This window comes from Glycine max, chromosome 18 (assembly GCF_000004515.6).
Source record: "Glycine max cultivar Williams 82 chromosome 18, Glycine_max_v4.0, whole genome shotgun sequence".
Classification (NCBI taxonomy): Eukaryota; Viridiplantae; Streptophyta; class Magnoliopsida; order Fabales; family Fabaceae; genus Glycine; species Glycine max.
In genome coordinates this window covers 7,575,810-7,597,511 of record NC_038254.2, presented here as the reverse complement: position 1 = coordinate 7,597,511, position 21,702 = coordinate 7,575,810, and the positions used below count along the sequence as shown (strand labels likewise).

Sequence of the window (21,702 nt, the reverse complement as noted above, 5' to 3'; positions counted from 1 at the left end):
TTTGTTCTTTTAATTTGATCAGTTAATTTCATACTATTCATAATAGTAATCAAAATTCAATTATTACAAAACATCTGTAATTTTCTTTTCCTTTTCAGACCAGCACTTGCAATGATCACACATACTGAGAAAAAGAATCTGATATCTCTTGGAAAGATTAGCTAATTTGATTGTGACAGTTATTTGGTCAGTTATTCACATGTAAATACTCATGATTACCTTAATTGATGTTGTTGTGGACAACTCTGATGGAGTCTACATTAGCAATATGGGTATCAACATGGCATTTATGGCTTTCATGAAGGCCTCTTACACAACCTTTGAAATAAGGGTGACCATGACAACATTTGTAGCGGAATTAATCCTCACTGATCCAACCCAAGGAGTAGGAGAAACAGTCAAAAAAGGCTTATGAACTTTTGGAATTTACACTAAATGCTTTCATGTTGCAACGATTTTCAAACCTAGCCAATACTCAGGTTACTTGAACCTAAATTACTATTTCTGTTTGGAATCTTTTACTAAGAAAAAAAACCCGTAAAACTATGCTTGTACAGTACTTCACTAATGCTTGGTTTCTCTTACACTTATTACTAGTTATAGTTCTGAAATTTGGCTTTTACAATGGTGAATTTATCCATAATTGACTTTAAAATGGGATGCAGGAGCATCTATAAACAACAGATCCTGAGATATAGGAGGATACAAATGGACAACGTTGACATGTGTTATGGGAATAGGTAGTGGAGGCACAGTCTTGGGGATGGATGATATCTTAAATCAAAAAATCCTAATGCTAAGGTTATGTTCTTCAGATCACAATTCAAATTACCAAGTGCCAAAGTGGATAGCGTTCTGTTAGATACACTTATTTATTTATTTGATCGGCAAATGTTAGTTATTAATTCGTTAGATACACTTATTAAGTCCATTGAACTTTTGATCGTATTAGATATACAGAGTTGAGCCAAGTGAAAGTAATGTGCTAACTTAATGGTGGCAAGCCTGGTAAGGATCATGCTTTTTTTTCTTTGAATGTTTTTACTTTTATAAGGTAGTTTTGTATAGTTTCTCCTTGAATGTTATGTTTTAGCCTTCCGAGCAACCTATGATAAAATTAAAAAGGATGGGAACACAAGTATCTAAAATGTTTATTCCAGGAATTTAGAAATTTGGATTTGCAGGTTGGCAAATGAGTTCAAAAGCACCCAGGAAAAGAGACATGATTAAAAGGAGATTGGGAATGCTGTAAATCAAAAAAGTTCTGTCAAAGTCGGGTAAGGCAGGACACTACTGTCACTACATGAAGTGTAATGGTGACTAGGCATATTATCACTGAGAAAATATCTGGTTAGAGGCTAATCTCAATTAAGTTTCAATTTAATTTCCAAAACCAGAGTTTGACCGCCTTGTGTATTCTGCAACTAGTTGAGCTAGAGATGAAGACTTGTTCTTAAGCAGTTTCTTTGGTGAATCGTATTCCTCAATCAAACCTGCAAGATCAATATGAAGAGAAATCATATTCACATTTATCATGAGAAAATAAGAAAAAAAGGGTGACTAATAAAGAAAGAAAATGAGTGATGTTGCATTTGCATGTATGAATTTGATTATCCTGGGACTTGGAGAAATAATCACTTTTTCTTTAAAAGCTTTATCAGGAAGTTAACAACAAATTAAAAGTGATTATCAATAATAAATATAGAAACTGTCCAGCCTCCACAGTCGCTTTTTTATGCAGTACGACCACCTTTTTTTTTGTGTTAATCTTATATCTCTTTTTACTTTCTCTCTTTCTTTTTTATTGTCTCTACTGGTACACTTATAATTTTTTTTTCCTGGCGGTTTTAACCTCTAACATTGCTTTGTGAAAACATTTTAAGTGTTGAAGCATTTTCTGGCAGTTAAAAACCATCAAAAGATGCTGAGTGGTGTTGTTTCAGGAGGTTAAAAAATTATCCGCAATTTTCTGGTAATTTTTTAACAGTCAGAAAATGGTTCAACATATTTAAAAAGTTACCACAAAGCAATTCTGGCGGTAAAAAATTTTCAGAAAAGAAAAATTTGCCTCAAATCTATTGTCACCTCATCATTTAACGGAAAAACTTAAAGGTAGAGACTAGAAACAAGACCTTAAATAGTTGAGGGATTAAAAACAAAAACTTTGAATAATTGAGGGACTAAAAACAGATTTTACCCTTCTTTAAAATAAGACTAAAACAAGCAAGAAAGAGATAAAGTGATGTTTACCTTGATTTAAAAACAGAACCATGTCACTGTCAAGGATTGAAGTTATCCTATGAGCAATGGTAATAACTGTGCATTCTGAAAATTTTTGCTTAACTGTTTGCTGAATAGTATTATCTGTGGCCGTATCAACTGATGCAGTAGCTTCATCAAGCACCAAGATCTTGCTTTTCTTAAGTAGAACACGGCCAAGGCAGAACAATTGCCTTTGACCCATACTCCAGTTTTCTCCATTCTCAGTAACTGCAAAAACTCAAACTGATAAGTAATAGTACACTATTACTACATTTAGACATATGATTGTGACATTTAAGACATGATATGCCTATGTTCAAAGGTTTGAGAAGTCAAACCTATGGAGTCAAGCTTCCCTTCTTTTTTTCTTACTTCATCTCCAAGTTGGCACATATCTAGAGCCTGAAATGTTTATTAAAAGAAATTAATATGTATAACTTGCACTATAGGAATAAATTTTTCATAGTGTCAAACAAAACCAAATTACCTCCCAAATTTGTTCATCTGTGTACTCTTCCAGTGGGTCCAGGTTGGTTCTTACAGTCCCTTCAAACATTGTTGGATCTTGAGGAATGATGCTTAGTCTGGACCGCAAATCATGAATTTCAATCAAAGAAATGTTAATTCTATCTATCAATATTTGTCCAGCAACAGGTTCAATAAGTCGGAAAAGTGTTTGCACTAGGGTTGATTTTCCACTTCCTGTTCTTCCCACAATACCAGTTTTTGCTCCAGCAGTAAAAGTGCAAGTAAGACCTCGTAAAACAAGAGGCAAGTGAGGAGCATATCGAACCTGCGTCACTTGATTCTTCATTAGGGGTATATACCATATAAAAACAAGGATAGACTTGTTACCAAGAAGATGTAATTGTAGCCTTCAGCTCAGAATGGAACAAACGGATAACATTTGAAATATACCTGTAAATCCCGGATATGAACCTCTCCAAATGATGGTCAAGAATAATTTGGCTGGTTATCATGTATCACAAGAGGAGCTTCACTTGGAAGGGATGTGTATTGGAATATTCTTTCAACAGATATAATTTTGTTCTCCAAATTGCAAAGGGACCATATTATATTAAATTGTAGGGTGTTTAGATTAAGTCCATATGTCACAGCCAATCCCGCGATACCTTAAAAAAAAGCACATTTGAAGTAAAAAGGAATCAAGTTTTGTGCTTAGTTTCATAAGGAGTCAAGTATGACTAGTGAATGTATGTAGTTTGAAGTACTCACCAGGATCAGTCATTGAATTTGGAAAAGATATCAAGAAAACCAAACAGGAGGCAAATGTGAGAGTGGATAAAATATCCAATCTGAAATTCAGCCATTCAATTGCAGTAGCACTGTATAATTTGGGCTGGGAATATCTGTCTATCAATTTCATATTTATGTCATTAAATCTTGATTCTTTCTCAAAGCTTCTTATGGTTGTTGATCCAGAGATTGTTTCAGAAAAATGTTGTATTACTGGAGCTTGGCATGTACCTACTAATCGTGCCAACTCCCTTGCTGATGCAGAATAGTATCGCTGCATTTATTGAAGCACTCTGTTAGCATATATAGTGATATTATTGGCATAATAATATCAGTGAGTTTCATTTTGCTGATAGAACACCAGTTGATAAAGTAATAAAATATAATATCAAACACTTAAATAGCAGACAATGCAGCAATACACTTGTTGTCCCAGAGGCAAAAGTCTCCTATTACACAAATACAACAATACACTTGCTGTTACAGAGACAATAGTCTTCTACAGAGAGTATTCTTTGTCCACAAACAGAAAATAATTTCACACTTCCTAATTACACACCTACTATTAGATAATATATCCTTAATACATAACTACCTGTAACTATTTTCTACACATAATTGTCATCCTACAGTTTCTAGTATAGAACTAACTGTCATAACTGCCCCTAATTCAGTTCCTACAATTTTATTCCTCTCAAAACTTATGTAATAAAATTTAAATACACGTTAAACACGTGCCTTGGAAAATAAAATAGGAGGAATGAAAGTCAAAATTAGATTCATTTGGTGACATTATCCAAAAAGCTACCTGGTACCATATGCATGCTGCCATGACTGGAAACAATACTATAAACACCTGCCATGCAGCTTGAGACATCACAACAATATTTCCCAAGATTTGAACCAGATTGAAGACAATTGCCCATACTAGATTTGAAATGTTCATATCTAGTGCACTTTGGTCTGTGGAAGCCCGCAATAAGGTCATTTGTAAAAAAAATAGAGGAATCAAACTTTCAAAACAATGCAATAACCTGTATATCAGGTAAATAAGGTGTCTTTTAAAATTAAACCATGAAAATTGTCAACATAGTATGACATACTCTATTAAGGATTCGCCCACTCGAGGTGGCATCAAAATATGATATTGGTGCTCGAAAAATGCACAAATGCATTTTATTGAAGATCACAGTGGCTGTCTTGTATCCAGCTATCACAGCAAGAAATGCTCTGGCAAAGGTGAAAATGGAACTTCCAATTGCCAAAGCAACATAGAAAACCATAAGTTTAAAGCTTCCAATATCAGGTTCTGCAGTTGCAGACATAGGAGTAGCCAAAATCATCCAATAATTGCTAGCAATCTGAAAAGCCACAGTAAGTATCGTTGAAAGTAATATGAAGGGTACAAGAGCTCCTCCATAAGCTGTTGTGATGTATTTCCAGTAGACATTAAACCCTACTCTACCCTTTTCCCGTTCTTCTTCTTGAACTAGTTGTCCTTTGGGTTCAACTATGTCATCTGACATATCATTTTGATCATATACCACATTTTTGTCAAGTTCAAAATAACTTACTGAACTTGTGTCCTCCTTGGTGGTAGTTGATGTTTTAAATGTTGGCCTTCTCTCCAAGGACTTGATTGAAGACAAAGCTGCTTTGTGTGCACCTACAAGTTCCATAAAATCAGTGCCTGACCTGAGAATGTCATTGTATTTTCCTGATTGAGTTATTCTTCCTTCTCTCATGACCTAAATAAATGGTAAGCAAGAGAAAAATACTGAGAAAATAGTAAATTGACTAAATGCTGATTTTTGAATTCTTTAGTGAGAAGTCTATGATTCACTCACCAATATTAGATCAGCATCGGATAAGAACTCTACTTGATGAGTTATATAAATCACAGTTTTTGATTTTAAAAGGCCAAGCAAGCACTCCTGAAACAATGTAGTGTAAATGGAAAATTAGATAGCATCCTGTACATCCATATACATAACAAAACTAGTGTAATTCTGTTTGAAGTATATCGCCTATTACAAAAGAAAGTAGAATCCATTTCTGTGAAGCTATAGCTGTAAACAATATTCTGTAGGAAAACAGTAGAGTTTAGGTAAGATAGTACCTTAAAGAGATGGGATCCTGTATGAGCATCCAATGCACTGAAGGGATCATCAAACAGATATACATCAGAATCTTGGTATAGAGCACGGGCTATTTGCACTCTTTGCTTCTGTCCACCACTCAAATTGATTCCGTTCTCTCCGATAGTGGTCTGATCACCAAATGGTAGAAACTCAAGGTCTTTTGTCAAGGAACATGCTTCTAGCACCTTATCATACTTTTCCCTATCCATCTCTTTACCAAATAATATGTTGTCTTCTATCTTGCCACTCTGTATCCATGGTGATTGAGAAACATAAGCCTTTGTACCACATATCTTCAGGGTCCCAGATATCTTTGGTACTTCCCCTACTATACAAGAAAGTAAACTGGACTTGCCTGATCCAACATTACCACATACAGCAACCCTCATACCATGAAAAACTGTGAGATTTACGTTTTTCAATGTTGGATTAGGGGAAGATAAATCCCAAGAGAAATTTCCATCTACTAATTCAATTGCCTTATCAGAACTATCCCGTGGAAGCTTCTCTACTACATCAGTCTTCCACTCATCTAGACGAAGAAATGATACAATCCTTTCAAGGGAAACCTTAGTTTGTGCAATCATTGAAATGGTGTCAGGAAGACTGTATATGGGCATTTGAAGAATTCTGAATGTTGCAAGTGCTGATAAGATCTTTCCTGATTCAAGTGGGATTCCGATAAGAGCACATGCACCAAATGTAACCACAGCAATGAAGGTTGGGGCGTTATAGAAGAGAAATCTAACAATTGCTGTACCAACTAGAAATTTCTTTAGCCATGTCTCCTCAGTCTTCCTAAGCTGAATAATCTTTGATAGGAACTTCATCTCCCATGCTTGCAGTTTTAGAATTCTCATACTGTTCAGAATCTCAGACGTTGCCTTCATTCTTTTATCTTTGAACCCCATTATCTTGCCTTGGAATTTTTCTTGCAATGATGCCACAGGAAGGTTTAGCAACATCACAATTACAGTGGCAGCAAGAGCAGCTATCGAACCAACCCCTACACTTCTATACAGAATTAACAAGGCCAAAGCAACTTGCAAAACACACATCCATGGATCATGCATGTACCAACAAAATTCACCAATCCTTTCTGCATCAACAGACATTAAGTTGATGATTTCCCCAGTGCTGTGAACCTCTTTTGACTGACATGAAAGAGTCAAACCTTTAGCATAGATCATTGCAACCAACTTTGATTGCATCCTAACCCCAACCTGCTGGAACCTAAACATCCAGTGCCTCTGTGAAAGACACTCCACAAGCTTTGCAGCAACAAATGCCATAGCCAAAACATAGCCTTCATTTTTAAACTTGTGGTCCCCATTGAGGTATTGAACAAAAATGTCAATAAGAAAGGGTCCAACATAAGAAGCACATGTGTATAGGAATGCAAATAAACCTGATAAAAGGATTCCTTGCCATGTGGACAAGAATAACACCTTCGCCAGCTTAAGAGTGGTGACATTCCTAAGACTACCACACTCTGACTCAAGTTTATTTCTAAAAGTTGGAAAAACCCCATAGGCACTGTCATCAGTAGCAAGAAGTGGGAGGTCCTCATGGTCTAAAGTCTTCTCATTGCCCAGAGTTATCAATGGACTGATCCATGAGAAAGTGAGAATGCTGAAAAATCCAGCATTTGAATAACGGGTTAAATTTTTATTTACTCTAGTCTCACGGGAATCAGAATTGTTGCATACACTAGAGTGCCCATTCAAAAGGGCCTCTTCGAGAGGCGCAAGCTTACGCATATTGTTAAGACAACATCCCACATAACATAGAAATAAACCAGTTATAGAGGAACCTATATCAGAAATAACATACATAACTGGCAAGAAAACATGCTTTCCATAGGCTACGAAGTCTATAACAAGGCAAGAACAAGAAACAAAGGCATAGACCCACCACCAAATTCTCAACAAACGTGGGAAACTCGGATCCTGTGCCTCGGAGTTTCTAGAATTTAAAAAAGCACAAACAGCACCCTAAACAGCTGTTTTGAGAGCCAAATCAGAAACAGTGGCAAGCTCCTCTGAACCATCATCATGTTTATAAATGTATAAGTAGCTTAGTAAGCACAACACAAGGTAGAACACAGAAATAACTAAGTACAAACCAGACTGTGTTTGTAATACAAGAAACCAGTATGGAATCGATTTCTCTCACTCTTTTCACTATGGTCCACTTGCACTTTCTTCCATACCCAATACACAACAAGCACAAGTAACAAGACTAGGTGGAGTCAAGCAGATACCCCTCGTGTGAAAATGGGTCGGAGGAGAAAATCAGTTCCATGGTGCATCATGGAAGAGTAGTAGTGAGAGAAGAGTAAGAACATGATATGATACCTTCAAAAGAAACAAAACCAAGCAAGAAGCTTCTGTTTTTCAGGGTGAAGAGTAATAGTTGACTTGTTGACTTTGGGAGTGAGTATGTTAAAGTAGACATGAAGTTAGAAAATTGGTGAATTCCATATTTGATGGTTGGGAACTTTGGAAGATAGTAAAATTGTTGCTGTAAGTGCTAAGACAGGTTTTTCTTTCAGTGGCTTATGAAGTCCTCCTGGGGCAGAAAGCTGGAGTGAATCACATGATTAGAGTAATGATAGTTGTATATCAAATTTATATAACAATGAAGTATAATGCTAAAATAATATAATAAAAATAAAATTAAGTAAAACAGAATAATGCTTTTATCATTATATGTGAAATTAAAAACATAAACAACATATTTTTTCAATTCTAATAAACTCTTAAGTTTACAATATTGTTTTCTTAAAAGGGAGAGCCACAAAGTTCCTGCAATAATTACTTTGGACTTAGGAGTAGGACCACGCCGTGAACCAAAAGTCCAAAAGCCTTTTTCACCGATCTAACGTGAATAACCCTTGTTGGTCTGCTGGGAGTTGGGATCAGACACGATTTTAAGGAAAATGAATTACGAATCTAATTGTTCACAAATATCTAATTGGAAACAGTGTCAGTTCATAAACTGGAAAAATTCTTACATATACTCCATCCGTTCCAATAAGATTCAGTTATTTTATATATTAAAAAAATAGTTAATTTAATTGATAATAATAAATTTATCTTTAATTTATAATTTTTTTAAAATTATTATTGTTATTAATATTTCTTTTTCTTTTATAATTGTTTATCAATATATTCTCTCAATTCTTTTAATAAGGGATATTTTTAGTCTAAAAATAATTAATGTAAAAAATAGTATAAATTGTGTTTTATAAAAAAAACAAAATCATTTCAAATTTAAGTATTATAAGGAAATACTTCAACAATGTTATATTTACACATAAATTCACATATTTTTTATAATAACAGATAAAAGAGAGAGAAAGTGGACGAATATAAAATTAGTCTGAAGTTTACTTTTTCGTAAAAAAGTGATAAATGCAATATATATATATATATATATATATATATATATATATATATATATATATTGAATTAAACTTTAACTTTAATTAATCAGTCTAACACGTAAAACAATACTATAAAAAAAGAAAAATTTATAAACTACATTCATTGGGTTTTACAGTACAATGAAGCTTTTGCTAAGGAAACAAAGACAAACTCTATAATACCCAATAACTAACCAATAACAATTTCAACATGATTCTCAGGCTCCTTGACCCTCTTCTTTTTGCACACCCAGATCCAAGTTATCACCTCCAATACCACAGCAATTATAGCCAAGGATATGATTGAGCCCACATAGGTTTTTTTCCAGATATTCTGAGCGTTGAGAATGTCAAAACCCTTGAAGACGTTCCATACGGCCAAGGCAATAATTGAATAACCAACTATATAATGAAAAATGTTCCAAAACATTCTGTACTTGTGATCCTTCTTAGGCCTCAAAAACACAGCAAGACAGACTTGTGTAATTGCGAGACACAATAGAGTGATTCCAACGCATCTGTGAGGAGCGTTATGAATCCCATAATGATTTCCAATATACAAACCAGTACCAAAACCAGCAATGCCCATCAAGAATGCTAGTGATTGACATGCTCGATGCAGCTGAAACCAAGTGGGTCCTAAACCATCAAATGCCTTCAAGTAGCGAGCCAATATTACCCCAATTGGCATTAGTACTCCCCAGCTTATGGTATTCAAAACTCCATGAACCTGAGAAAATCACACGGTGTCGATTAGTCATATATGCATTCTGAAATAAAACTTTCAGAATTAATAATAATAAATCCTAAAAATATAACGAGACATTATAAAGTTCATTTTTCTTACGTTTCTCAACGTGATTCTTGAGTCCGAATTCCCACCAGTTTCAGAAACCTTGCCAGATAAGAAATCCAAGGTTCCAAAAGACTGAAGATTAGCGCGTGAGAAAGAGTGTGGTCTGAGAGTGCCATCATCGGAAACCAAGCCTTCTTGCCAAGCGTGATTCACCAAAGTCGTATTCCCGGGAAGTTGAAAACTCGCGAAGATGATCACGTGCCCGTTTGTGTAGGATGCAGAAACACCATAAACCGGAAAAGTAAGATTACCCTCTTGTAACATTGTTGCATAACTTGTTATTGGTGATGTATAGGCTTTGATACTACCATCTTGTTTATAAACAGCCACGAATGCTTGTGAACCAAGCATGCCCTTTGAGGTAGGGTTGATGGCCCATGCAACCCAACTAGAACCTTTTACGTTGGCCTTGTTGAATGCAACATCTACTGCACCTGAAGATGGGTGGTACTTCCAGTGCAGTGAGGATTCAAGTACCGGCAAGTCCTCGCATGCAGCGTAGTTAAAGTTGTTGGGGAACTTGTATGAGTTGCATGGTTGTGGAGTGGCAGGGATAATGATCACTGTGAGGAATGTGAGGAACAAGAGGACTGATTTTCTTATGGAAGCCATAACCAGGTAGAGAAGCAATAATGTTAATGGTGTTGAAAACATATGTCTTGAGTGAACGGTCTTGTATGCTTTTATAGGGTGAATTTGATCTCTTATCTTACTCTAACTGTTGAAATAAATTTGATTAGGCAATCCCGAAATATAGGATTTTATCTCATACATTTCAAATTTCAAATAACTTATCAAAATTTTAACAGGCATAAGTTGAGATAAAACTGTCTTATGTATTAGATATGTAAATATCTTTAATGTAAATTAATTGCATTGACACTCAATTGAAGTTTTGTAAGATTGCAATAAATCTTCTCTATAATTACTATCTTTTCGCTAATCTTCTTAATTATTTCAAAAACATTAAATTAAATGAACATTTTGTACACATTACACTAACCACTATCTAAATTGTTTGAAAAATATTTTATCATCTTTCCCTACAAGGGAGGTTGCTTGAAATGCTAAAAAAAGTAAGAAATTGTGCAATCTCATAAACATCAGATAGTGCCAATGTTATTTACTTTATCTCTAATTATTGATAATTTGTAATTATAGATAAAATTAAGAATCTCTTAATTGAATAGAAGTAAAGCCTAAATCCTAGGTTCCGCATATTTGAAATTCGTGTGTTTCTTGCGATTCTGATTTCTTACCCTCGCTTTGCATGTTTAAGTTCTGTTTACGGTTGTTGTTTTTTAAATTTTTGGAAGGGATAAGTATTTAGAACTAGTATCATTGATTCCTATAGGTACTATTTCCATATTTGAAAATCAAACTTATTTTAGTTTGTAATTCACGCACAGCAACAATTAATGTTACGAAAATTTTAAAACTTAATTATAAGGTTAGAATGTGGCCTTAATAACCAGATCTTTTATTCATCACATGTCAGGTCTACCTTTTTATTTATGCATCTGTTTCCTTTACTTGTTTAGATAGAATATGGAAAGAGGATATTCCACAACAGATTTAACTTTTTGTAAAGGATGATGCATCTGTTTTTCCTCCTTGAATGTATTAGTTCTATATTCAAATAAAAATAAGATTAATCACTACTATCCTGCAAAATGAATCTCCCCACACCCACCCAAAAGAGACTAAATTAGGGTCCAAATTGCTTAATCGATTCACCAATCAGAATCATTAAACTATACTCTTCATTAACTTATGTTACAGTTGCTTACCTATCCATTCATGAAACAACACTTGGAAAAGAAACTTAAAATTATTAGCATAGTACCATTTGGCTAGCCTGATGGTACAAAAACAAGGAAAAAAATTCGGCACACAGATCTTAAAATACAGTATTGGCTCAAATAAATGAAACCAAAATTGCTCAACAATATTTGTCTCATAAAAGAAACTACTCTCTATTACAATCAATGGAAAGGAAGACAACACACACTAGCACATTACACTCAACACTGTACACCTATGAAGACAACTAAGAAGTTAACAATCAATCAGATTCCCACATAACCGTGTAAATATTTACATTCTCAGGCTAACATTGGACACAGATTACAACACAATAAGAGATGATGGCAAAGCTCTACAATCAGAACTACCATAACTTTATGCATGAGTTCTAAAAAATTTGTTTATACAGCCACTTCCATGAGCTCTACAGTTTCTCCATCCAGTACAGAAGTTTCAAATACCTCCATATCTTTATTTCCATTATCATCATCATTCTTGTTACCACCATCATCGCTATTCTTATCATTATCATTATCAACACAATTGTCTTCATGATCACAATTGACATCTGAATCAATATTTTCAGCTTGAGTACATTTTTCTGAAGAGGGTTTATTATCCTGAACACAGTCCCTATCTTCAGCAGAGTCATCACAAGACACAAAATTCTCTTCTTTAGTAGAGCCATCACAAGACACAAGATTCACTTCTTTGATAACCGGTTCATTTGACTTCTTACTAACAGGATCACCATGACATGAATTAGCAAAACCAACAGAGTCCGCATCTTTAGCGATAGATGGGGACACATAAAGCTCTGTGTTAAAACTATTATTAGCTGTGAATATAATAGTTTTAGTTATTTCAGGTTTTGCCATAATGTTAATCCAACTGTCCCCTAACCAATCTCTAGATATTCTTAAATCCTTCTTGCACACTTTCATCAGCAAGCATTCACCTGACACCACCAAAAACAGTTCCATTAAAAATGAAGAAATGATTTACAGAAAGGGCTTGAAAAAGAAAATTAAATTAGCATACCGGGAAAGTAGACTTGAGCACTATCATCACCACAGTTGTCATTTCTAGTTACAACCCCCTCCCACCAGCCATCACTCCACCATGCATCAACTGCATTTCCAACCTCAACAGCTAGTTCCTGTTCCTCATAAGTTGGAGCTGGCCTGATGGTGGGGCGGCCAGAATGCCTCATCCCAAGTTTATCAGGCCTGGCTAACTTGAAAGCAGGGATCCATTCCTAAAATATGGAAAATATTCAGATAAAAGTTATGAACTGAGAAGTGAATGGTGTAAAAGTATAAAATAAGTGAATCAACAAATCTTTTATTTGGAATATTCTGCATTCTATTTGGTGCTATAACTTTATTTTTCCACATAACTCATCAGAAGTCTCAAATTGTATCATATTTGACTTTGCCATTCCAATCCATTATTAGCAATCCCATTACCCTCTACATTTGTAAATATATATATATATATATATATATATATATATATATAAATGAATTTCTTGTACTCCACTAAAAAAAACTCATCCATGTATAAAACCTGCCTAAATAATCTCCTGTCATTCTTACATAGCTTAGCAAAGAGATCAAACAAAGTGTTAAAGAATATCTCAAGCACAATTAGTTATTCCCATGGGATTCAATTTAGAATGAAAAAGATTTTACACAGTAGATCCTTATAACTTAGCAGATTATTAGAAACAGGGAATAGTTTATTCCAGTAGAATACTGGATCCTTGATTAATTCAGTATAACCAACTAATTCACATTAAACTTAAACTAGAATGATTTCTAATTCTATACAGAAACCCATTATTTCATCACTTGGTAAGATTTGGCTTAAACTTCAACTGCAAGGATTAAAGAACGCTATTCATTTTACTAGTTGCTAGAAGCCTAAAACTAAATAACCTTAAATTTTCTTTTTTCTGAATGATAAAACCTTATATAGGAACACCCTTTATTTATCCACATATTTTACAATAGTACTAAGTACTAACCAGAAAATTGAATTTAAAATATCTCAAGCTTGACTATACCTCAAGATTTCCACTTCCATCTTCATCCTGGACATCATCATATTGGACTTTCAACTGCTTCCGGGCTACCTGAACAACTGTACACCTGAACCAGCAGCCTCTGATGCCACTATCTTGACAAAGTAACTCTATCTTGTCATCAACCTTGTATGTGTGGTTAGACCAAGGTTGACACTCAACCTGCTTCCGAGAAAGCAATCTCCTTTCTGATCTTGCATAATTTGCAACCTGGAAGGTTTTGTATACCATCATTTGCTTACTCTTAATTAACTTCCTAACTCCCTGGCGACTTATCCAAGACTGAGGAGACCCCTTATCACCTCTCCTCCTCTTGGCTCCTACCTTCACATCCTCACCTGCACTCAACTCTTCATCTTCTCCCACAAGGCTCTCAGGGTTCTGGATTGAATCATGGTGCAAGCAAGAAAGAATTGGTTGAGTATAGTAACCACGCAGTTTACTGAAGTCAAAGGGCTTGACTTTGTTGCTTCTAAACTGCCTAAAGCACAAATGTATTCTGTCCCTTGAAGTGGGGGAAAAAAAAGGCATGCATTTTTCATAGTGTTCACGAGTTAAGACTGTGGCAGAACCATCTACGCACTCTGCACTAATGACTTGAGAATAAGGTGTGATAAAAACTTCCCGAGGGTGAAGATTTCTTACAGGAACTACACCCTTGACTTCCTGATTATGGTGAAACCACCTCACTTTGACCTTTTTCTGTCCCCTCCTGTCTTCATACATATCCTCTACATAAGCAATATAATGGTTCTCTCCCTTGCCCATAACAAAAACAAAGGATTGAATCTGGATATCAGAAAGAATGTAAATGTTAGATATAAAATCATCTATATATTATAGTCATGAAAAACAAAAGAGACTTTTTTAACTAATAGAATTTTGGGGAAAGGAGGGAATATTCACGCGTACCACAATGCATGACACCAAGCAAATACAAAAAATGTAATGTACAACTAAATAAGCATTTCATCATTAAGGAATTGCACACCTAAATATAGACATCATTAAGGAATTTACTTGTCAATACTGGAAGCGATTAATTAGAAGTTAGTTATTAATGATAGGAAGTTAGCAAGTTAATTAAAAGTTGATTCCCTAACCTGAGGAGGAGTCAACAAGTAAATTTGAAGTAAGATCATAGAGAAATTTAGTTCAAGTGCTTCTTAGTTCTTACCGCTATTTTGATGCCATTCCTGAAAAAAGCTGGATAATGCTTAAGTTGTTTGCCACATCTCCATGCAACTCCTGACCAAACAATGTCTGAATTGGATAATTTGGAGTTACTCATAGGAAAGTCCTGAGAAAGAGGAGCATGTGGATGTTAAAAACATTCACTAGAAACAATATAAAGGAAAATAGAGAAAGTGGAAGGAAGGGCAGGGACAAAAAGGGATATACCTTGTCATCTGTTATTTGAACAGACAGACCAGTAATTTCGTTGACAGTGTCATTTGTGGTCTCATGAGCTGGTACCAAGTTATGACCAGATGATACTGTGATTTAAAAAAAAAAAAGGAGATAAAAAGGTTAAGAAGAGCATAGATGGACTTACTTCCTGTAACACCCCCAATTTTCTAAGCTAAATATTTCCAAAATTATTTGGAAGGCAGAAATGGATAAAGGGTGATCAGAGGAGCTTAAAGTTATTTTCCCAGAATTTACTGCATTAGAGATAAAATGCTAATTGCAGGTTAGTCCCTCAACTTTCCTGTATTATAAACTTACACTTTCTTTACCCTTAATTCCATTGTTAGCACTGCTTTGCATGGAATCAGGGGCAGAACTTAAAGTTTATTTAACCTATATTAATTATACATATTAATAGAAAATTGTAGTTAAAAGTATGAAGAATAAAGTCACAAGTTACAAAAATAACTAGCATACTATAATAGAGTTTAATAGGCATGCACTATCAGTATAAAAGTTTTTACACAGTCAACCAATAAAAAATTATCATTTATATGAATTTTAAGGTAATTATTATAAAAGAATACAAACTTAACATACAAGGAGATTTGTGATTAAATGAGTGTAAAATATCTTTACACTGTCGGTGCATGTTTTATTTATTCTACTATAATTATTAATTAATATAATCCTAATCCTTATCCCTACATTAATGGCTAGCTAGTGTGTCTCAGAAAGTGTGTTTTCAGCTGAAGAAAAGAGATGAAAGGGAGGGCGGGAGGCAGATGAAAGAAAGAGAAAGCTTCAAATATTTGGATTTTAAAGTAAATGAAGCATCTAAAACCCATCCTTTTTGCTTTTTCATCTATTTCTCTTTCTAGTTGAAGAATCACATATAGGGATTGCATGATTGATGTGTTTGGGAGGTATTCGTCATCAAAATGAGTTTATACTGGTCTAGCTTGGCTGTTCTTGAAAGATACTAGTTAGGAAAATGAATTTGTCAATGATAGGGATGATTTTTTTTTTTTTTTTTGTTCAGCAAAGATAAATATTTATATAAATGGAACAAAGTACCAGAGGTACTGAAATACATATATAATTGGATGGCCATTCAAATGGTTCCTAATCAGACTAAATAGAGTCTAGAATGGAACCAAACAGGCTACCCTGCCAAACTACCATAAAGCTGCTACTAATTTATATGACTTGACTTTCCTAATACCAAAACCCTTCTCTAATATTACTAGACCACTGATTAAAAGGTATTGAAAAATCCTTCTCCAAATTCCATAGCCATGTCCACAATAGAAAGGATGCCTCGTCAATCAGTTTGTTACTGTCAACGATAGGGATGATGAATAGTGTTTTTAGGTTCTCAAACACATTCATGGAAAAGTTTGATTCTTAGCTTGCTTGTAAGTGAAAATTGAAAAATGGTGATTTAGTACTTTTTGCTGTTGAAGTATGGTGGTATTGTGTGTTTTGAAAAGGCTCTCACCAGTTAGCACCTAGATGCTTGGCATCCTGACAAATCCTTGTTTTCAGCCCCAACAGGACCTAGGTGCTGAATCTGAAAGCACCAAATCTTCACCAAACCTCTATGATTACCTATGATAATCAAATTTTAACGAATCCACTATTATTTTTTTTATTCGAAAACATCTGTTTTTCTATTGGAAGGATAAAAGAAGGAATTTTATTAGAAAGAACAGAAAATACTAGAACAGAGGTAGAAAAATTATACTCCTATAGAACAAAAATAAGAAAGAATAAGACAACATTAAAGAAAATTGTCCGTGTATATTAGTCTCCAATCCTAAATGCATATATCATAAAGACTCATTGTGAATCATGATGGGACAGCAACGCAGATATTAAGGAAAACAAGTTTTTTTGAAAAGAACCATTTGCATATACATATGTATCATGCACTCGTGTAACAGATAATGGCACAAAGTATTGATTGAACTTCATCCATATGATTCCCTTACACAAACACACATATCATTGTTCATTACTCTACATCACTTTGTAGCTCACAAAGCCGTAGCTTCCTATGTTATTTTGCACATTATGTTCAACATACAATAATTATAGACATTATAAATTACTGCAACAAGTTAGAATGAAGAAGTATCAACTTACCACTTCTATCTCCCTGCAGATTTTGCTTCGATAGTGTTGATGTCAGCCAATCTACCACCTCCCTTCTAGATCTCCATTTGAAACCAGTTGGAATGGAACCCTCCTTCCCACAAATTTCAAGGAACTCCTCAGCAACAACATAGCACATGTGCCTAACACTTCTCTCAGTGCCCACAACTGCAAGGACGGGTTCCCCTGCAGAATCCTTCAGGTAATAGTGAACCACGCGATTACCGCGCTCCTGAGAAACAAACTGCTCTTTCCATTCCACGAAACAGCGATTGTTCACAGCCATCTTAAAGAGAATACCAACAGGAGTTAACAGAACACCAGCAGATATGCACTTGATTTCAAAGCAATGGCAAAGGGTGCAGACCCTTTGGACTCACTAGTCCAAAAGGACAATCAGACAAATCCATAGTCATAAAGCAAGAATCTTTTAGCATATCATCATCCTAACACACAAACAACCTTTTGAACAACCTCAGTTTCCTCACTCCTAAGAAGAACCCTACTCAGGTTAACACAAAGATGTCTGCTGCATAAAACTAACCAGAATCATCAAAAGCCAAGTACTTTTTCATGTGGGGAAAACGTCAGAAACCCTAATTAAACATCCATGCCCTTCAAAATTATATCAAACAAAAACAGACAAAATTCCCTAAAAAATTAAGGGCTTTGAAATCAGAAAAAAAAAAACACCATCTAAGGATGGCTAACTTGACCCTTTTTTTCTCAATCTCACAAGCCTCCAGAGAGACATGATCATCTCCTGAAACTGTAAAAGCTCCAAAGTTGACCGCAGCCACAAAAACCTCAAACTAATATCTGTGTCTCCAAACAGATCAGAGAGAAACCCTACAGGAAAACTGATCCAGAGCCTTAAAAATCCTACAGGCAGAGAAAAACTGGGCCTATGGCTACTCCTGAGGCAACAATCTGCCAAAAGGCCAAATGGGTATCCCAATTGATAGAAGAAAAGGAAGTTTCCAACAGAAAGATTGAGACTTTATAGCATACTCTGAGTAAAAACGCTGGTGTTGATTCTGGATGACTCAAAAAAGAGGGGCTGGAGCAAAGGCTGGGGCGGTGGGAACACTGAGGAGGAAGAACTGAAGTGTGAGAGAAGAGAGAGAGGTCAGAGATGAAGAAGAAGAAGAAGAAAGGTACCTTGAAATTGCCATGAACATGGAAATGGAAATGGAAAGAGAGAGAAAGAGAGTTGCAGAGCTGAGGAATTGTGCATCCAATGCAGCCGCAGGAGTTGTGTTATAGAAAAATGAAAAATAAAATAAAAACAAAAAAGAGAGAGAGAGAGAAAGTGGGGACCTGGTTTGGTCTAATGGTTTGGTTGTAGTTTTTTTTTTTTTCACACTAAAGGTTTTGCTGGAGTCTAGGTAAAACTTACAATAAATTTTTACTTTTGAATATTCAATGTGTAAAGTGTTAATAATTTTATTTTTAAAAGATAAAAATTTAAATTTAAATTTTTAAAAGTAAACAAAATGTGATAAATTCAGTTCATTATCATTAATGAAAGAGTATGTGATATAGATGGACAAAAATAATTGGAACATGAGTACTGAATAGATTGATCTAAAATGTTAAGTTTGGGGTCTGACAACTTAGTTTAATGTAACTTAATAACATTTTAATCCAATGAAAATTTATGAACATTTTGGTCAAATCTATTCCGTAGTCATGTTAACAATCAATTTTGTGAGATTTTCGTCCTCATGTGTCACATAGGTTAACAAATGGATGAATTTGTCACATTTTGACGACAAATTTATCAATGTTCTACACATTTACGGACGAAAATGACTATTTATCCTAAAACTTATCATGAATAAATTTGGTTATGTTTTGCAAAACTAACTTAAAGTTGGAAATTAGTTAGAAGTTAAAAAGTTACTTGTTAGTTAAAAGTTGGAAATTAGTTAGAAGTTAAAAAGTTACTGGTTAGTTAAAAGTTGGAAAACTAACTTATTAACATGCTCCCTAAAACTAGTTAGTAACTAAAACCTGAGAGCTGAAAATTTAATTTATTAAATTATAGGTATTTGATAAAATTAGTTGTTCAAATAGCTGAAAAATGTAAAATGACATAAAAATAATAAAATTGTGATTTATTTTTAAAATGATAACTATGAAATTGAATAAATATATTAAAGATAAAAATTAAAGAAAATATAAACAACTATAAGTTAGAAGCTAGCATTTTAAAAAATCTTACTTCAAGTAGTGTTTCAAAAAACGCTAGAAAATACTAAAAAAATTTGTTTACCAAACCATTAAAAAAAATCAGCTAATCAAAAAGTTAGAAACTAATTGAAATATCTTGTCAAACATTCTCTTTTAAGTAATGTTTCAAAAAAAATGCTAGAAGTTACTAAAAAATATCTATTTACGGTAGAGTCAAACAAATTTTTTAGCTAATAAAATAAGATAAAAAAAAACTAGTTAAAATGTCTTATCAACCATAACCAAAGTCTTATTAAAAAATTCTTGAATTTTGTAAACTTTGAGAAATTTTTTTGTCATCCTTTGTGTTCATGAGATACTATTGAATTGTGTGGAAAGAATAAAAAAACTTGAATATGTTTTTTTTTATAAAAAAAGACTTAAATAATTTTTAGTTTGTCAAATTTAGGACACTTTTGTTCCTAAAGTTAAGGAACTAAAAATAATATTTTACCAATTTGAGAGAAAAATATTTTTTTAATTGAAGGACCAAAACCAAAGAGTACCACAAATTTAAAAGATAAAAACATATTTAGACAAAATATATATATATATATATATATATATATATATATATATATATATATATATATATATATATATAAAGTAAAATATCATTTATGGCATAAAAGTGTATAGCATTATCATATTAATATTTAAAGTAAGAAATTCAAAAACAATTTTTAACAATATCAGTTCAATTACTTTAGTCCAAAATTTAAAAAATCGTGTAACTTAACTAATAATATTAATGCATGATTTCATTTAACATTCTTAAAAAGTTATAAATTTATAATAACTATACTTATTAGACTCAATGACTTGGAATGACCCAATTTTACTCGACTTCAACTCAGTGACTCGATGAGTCATGCATTTTTCAAATTTTTTTAGTTTCTAACAACATCACTCCTATTAAAAACATTCAATTTATATCTTACACTTATATTATTTATAGATTTGGTTACTTTTTTTTACCAAACATAATTGTGTCTTAAAATTTAAGATGATAAACCTATTGTTACTTTTAATTCCTCCTTTGGTTAATTTTCGAGTGTATATTAGACTATGTCTATGAGTGTACAAGAATAATAATTTTAATAAATAGATGATGATAATAATATATTACATGCTCAAAAATCTATTTTAAGCTTTTGTATACCGAATTTTGAAAAAATATATTGTATGCTCAAAATTTTAAACAAGTTCATAACTATACTTCTACATATGTTAAATTTTGTTAAACTTTAAATCTTAAATGTACAAGTTTAAATGTTATGAAATTATTTAGTTTTTTTTATTTGAGATCGAATTATGTAAGTTAATTGAGAACTAACTAGCTGACCTATGCCCCAATATCTCATTACCTCAATTGAATCGATAACCAACCCAAGTCTGGTAACTATGATAATAATCTTTTATTCTCCCTATTTGTCTATGTTTTCTTTTTAAATTTCTTTTGGTTTTTATTATTTTAATATTAAACATATAACTTAACCCAACATGGGTCAAACTATGTAAGGCTATGTTTGGTAAGATTTTTTATGAGCTCATAAACTCCTTTCAACTAATGATATAACTAATGTCTCCACCAACAACCAATGACAATGCATAGTTTAAAAAATTCATGAACATGGAACATGAAGGAAGGGTATGAAGGGGTTTCTCTTCCAAACCTTCCTAATGATGCTTTTAGTCTAAGAGAAAATTTCTTTAAAGCAACAAATGATATTTGATGCTAAGTTTGTCCAGGTGTTGATTTAGCCATTGTTTAAGTTTTGCCCGTTGTTGCCTTGACTAGGGTCGGTGGTGTCAGGTTATGGCCTTGTGCTAAGTTTTGGGGCAAAAAATCACATCAAAATTCATTGGAAATAAATTATTTTTTTGGATTTTACGCATTTAGCCACTTAAAAAATTAATTAAAAAAATTTCCTTGGAAATAAATTGAGACTTGGAGAACTAAAAGATATTATTTTTCTAAGAAAGCATGCAAAAAATCTCATCAAAATTGGATGTTTGACTAGTTGATAAGTTTCTTTGATCCAAATAAGCTTATTTGGTATAC

At 33.5% G+C, this 21,702-nt stretch overlaps 2 protein-coding genes and 1 pseudogene across 4 annotated transcripts; all 3 read right to left on the bottom strand.

The window, feature by feature from the left end:
* Positions 1–1,143: 1,143 nt before the first annotated feature.
* On the bottom strand, positions 1,144–8,621 carry LOC100777220 (ABC transporter C family member 3-like; annotated as a pseudogene).
* A 656-nt stretch (positions 8,622–9,277) lies between these two features.
* On the bottom strand, positions 9,278–10,555 carry LOC100776149 (cytochrome b561 and DOMON domain-containing protein At5g47530). The gene is made up of 2 exons (XM_006603087.1): positions 9,935–10,555; positions 9,278–9,817 (listed from the first exon to the last, which is right to left on the bottom strand). Exons 1-2 carry the CDS (start codon positions 10,553–10,555, stop codon positions 9,278–9,280), a joined length of 1,161 nt encoding a protein of 386 aa, XP_006603150.1.
* A 1,326-nt stretch (positions 10,556–11,881) lies between these two features.
* Positions 11,882–18,691, bottom strand: LOC100306240 (uncharacterized). Of its 3 annotated transcripts, none has more exons than XM_041012107.1 (8): positions 18,564–18,654; positions 18,414–18,505; positions 17,394–17,688; positions 15,237–15,331; positions 15,013–15,135; positions 13,818–14,624; positions 12,791–13,007; positions 11,882–12,707 (listed from the first exon to the last, which is right to left on the bottom strand). In XM_041012107.1, exons 1-8 carry the CDS (start codon positions 18,637–18,639, stop codon positions 12,151–12,153), a joined length of 2,262 nt encoding a protein of 753 aa, XP_040868041.1. In that variant the 5' UTR covers positions 18,640–18,654; the 3' UTR covers positions 11,882–12,150. The 3 variants fall into 3 exon arrangements, with proteins under 3 accessions (XP_040868041.1, XP_006602147.1, XP_003551479.1); XM_006602084.4 differs by having other exon boundaries at positions 18,414–18,491; positions 18,564–18,638; XM_003551431.4 differs by lacking the exon at positions 18,414–18,505 and having other exon boundaries at positions 18,564–18,691.
* Positions 18,692–21,702: the final 3,011 nt, after the last annotated feature.

Bases quoted from the DNA above. Each gene is read 5' to 3' on its own strand.
- LOC100776149 (XM_006603087.1), bottom strand. From the start codon at position 10,555: ATGGCTTCCATAAGAAAATCAGTCCTCTTGTTCCTCACATTCCTCACA. The intron at 9,818-9,934 runs GTAAGAAAAATG...TGATTTTCTCAG, and splicing joins CAAGAATCACGTTGAGAAAC to GTTCATGGAGTTTTGAATAC.
- LOC100306240 (XM_041012107.1), bottom strand. From the start codon at position 18,639: ATGCACAATTCCTCAGCTCTGCAACTCTCTTTCTCTCTCTTTCCATTT. The intron at 17,689-18,413 runs GTATGCTATAAA...ATTCTCTTTAAG, and splicing joins CACCAGCGTTTTTACTCAGA to ATGGCTGTGAACAATCGCTG. The intron at 14,625-15,012 runs GTAAGAACTAAG...TCTGATATCCAG, and splicing joins GGAATGGCATCAAAATAGCG to ATTCAATCCTTTGTTTTTGT.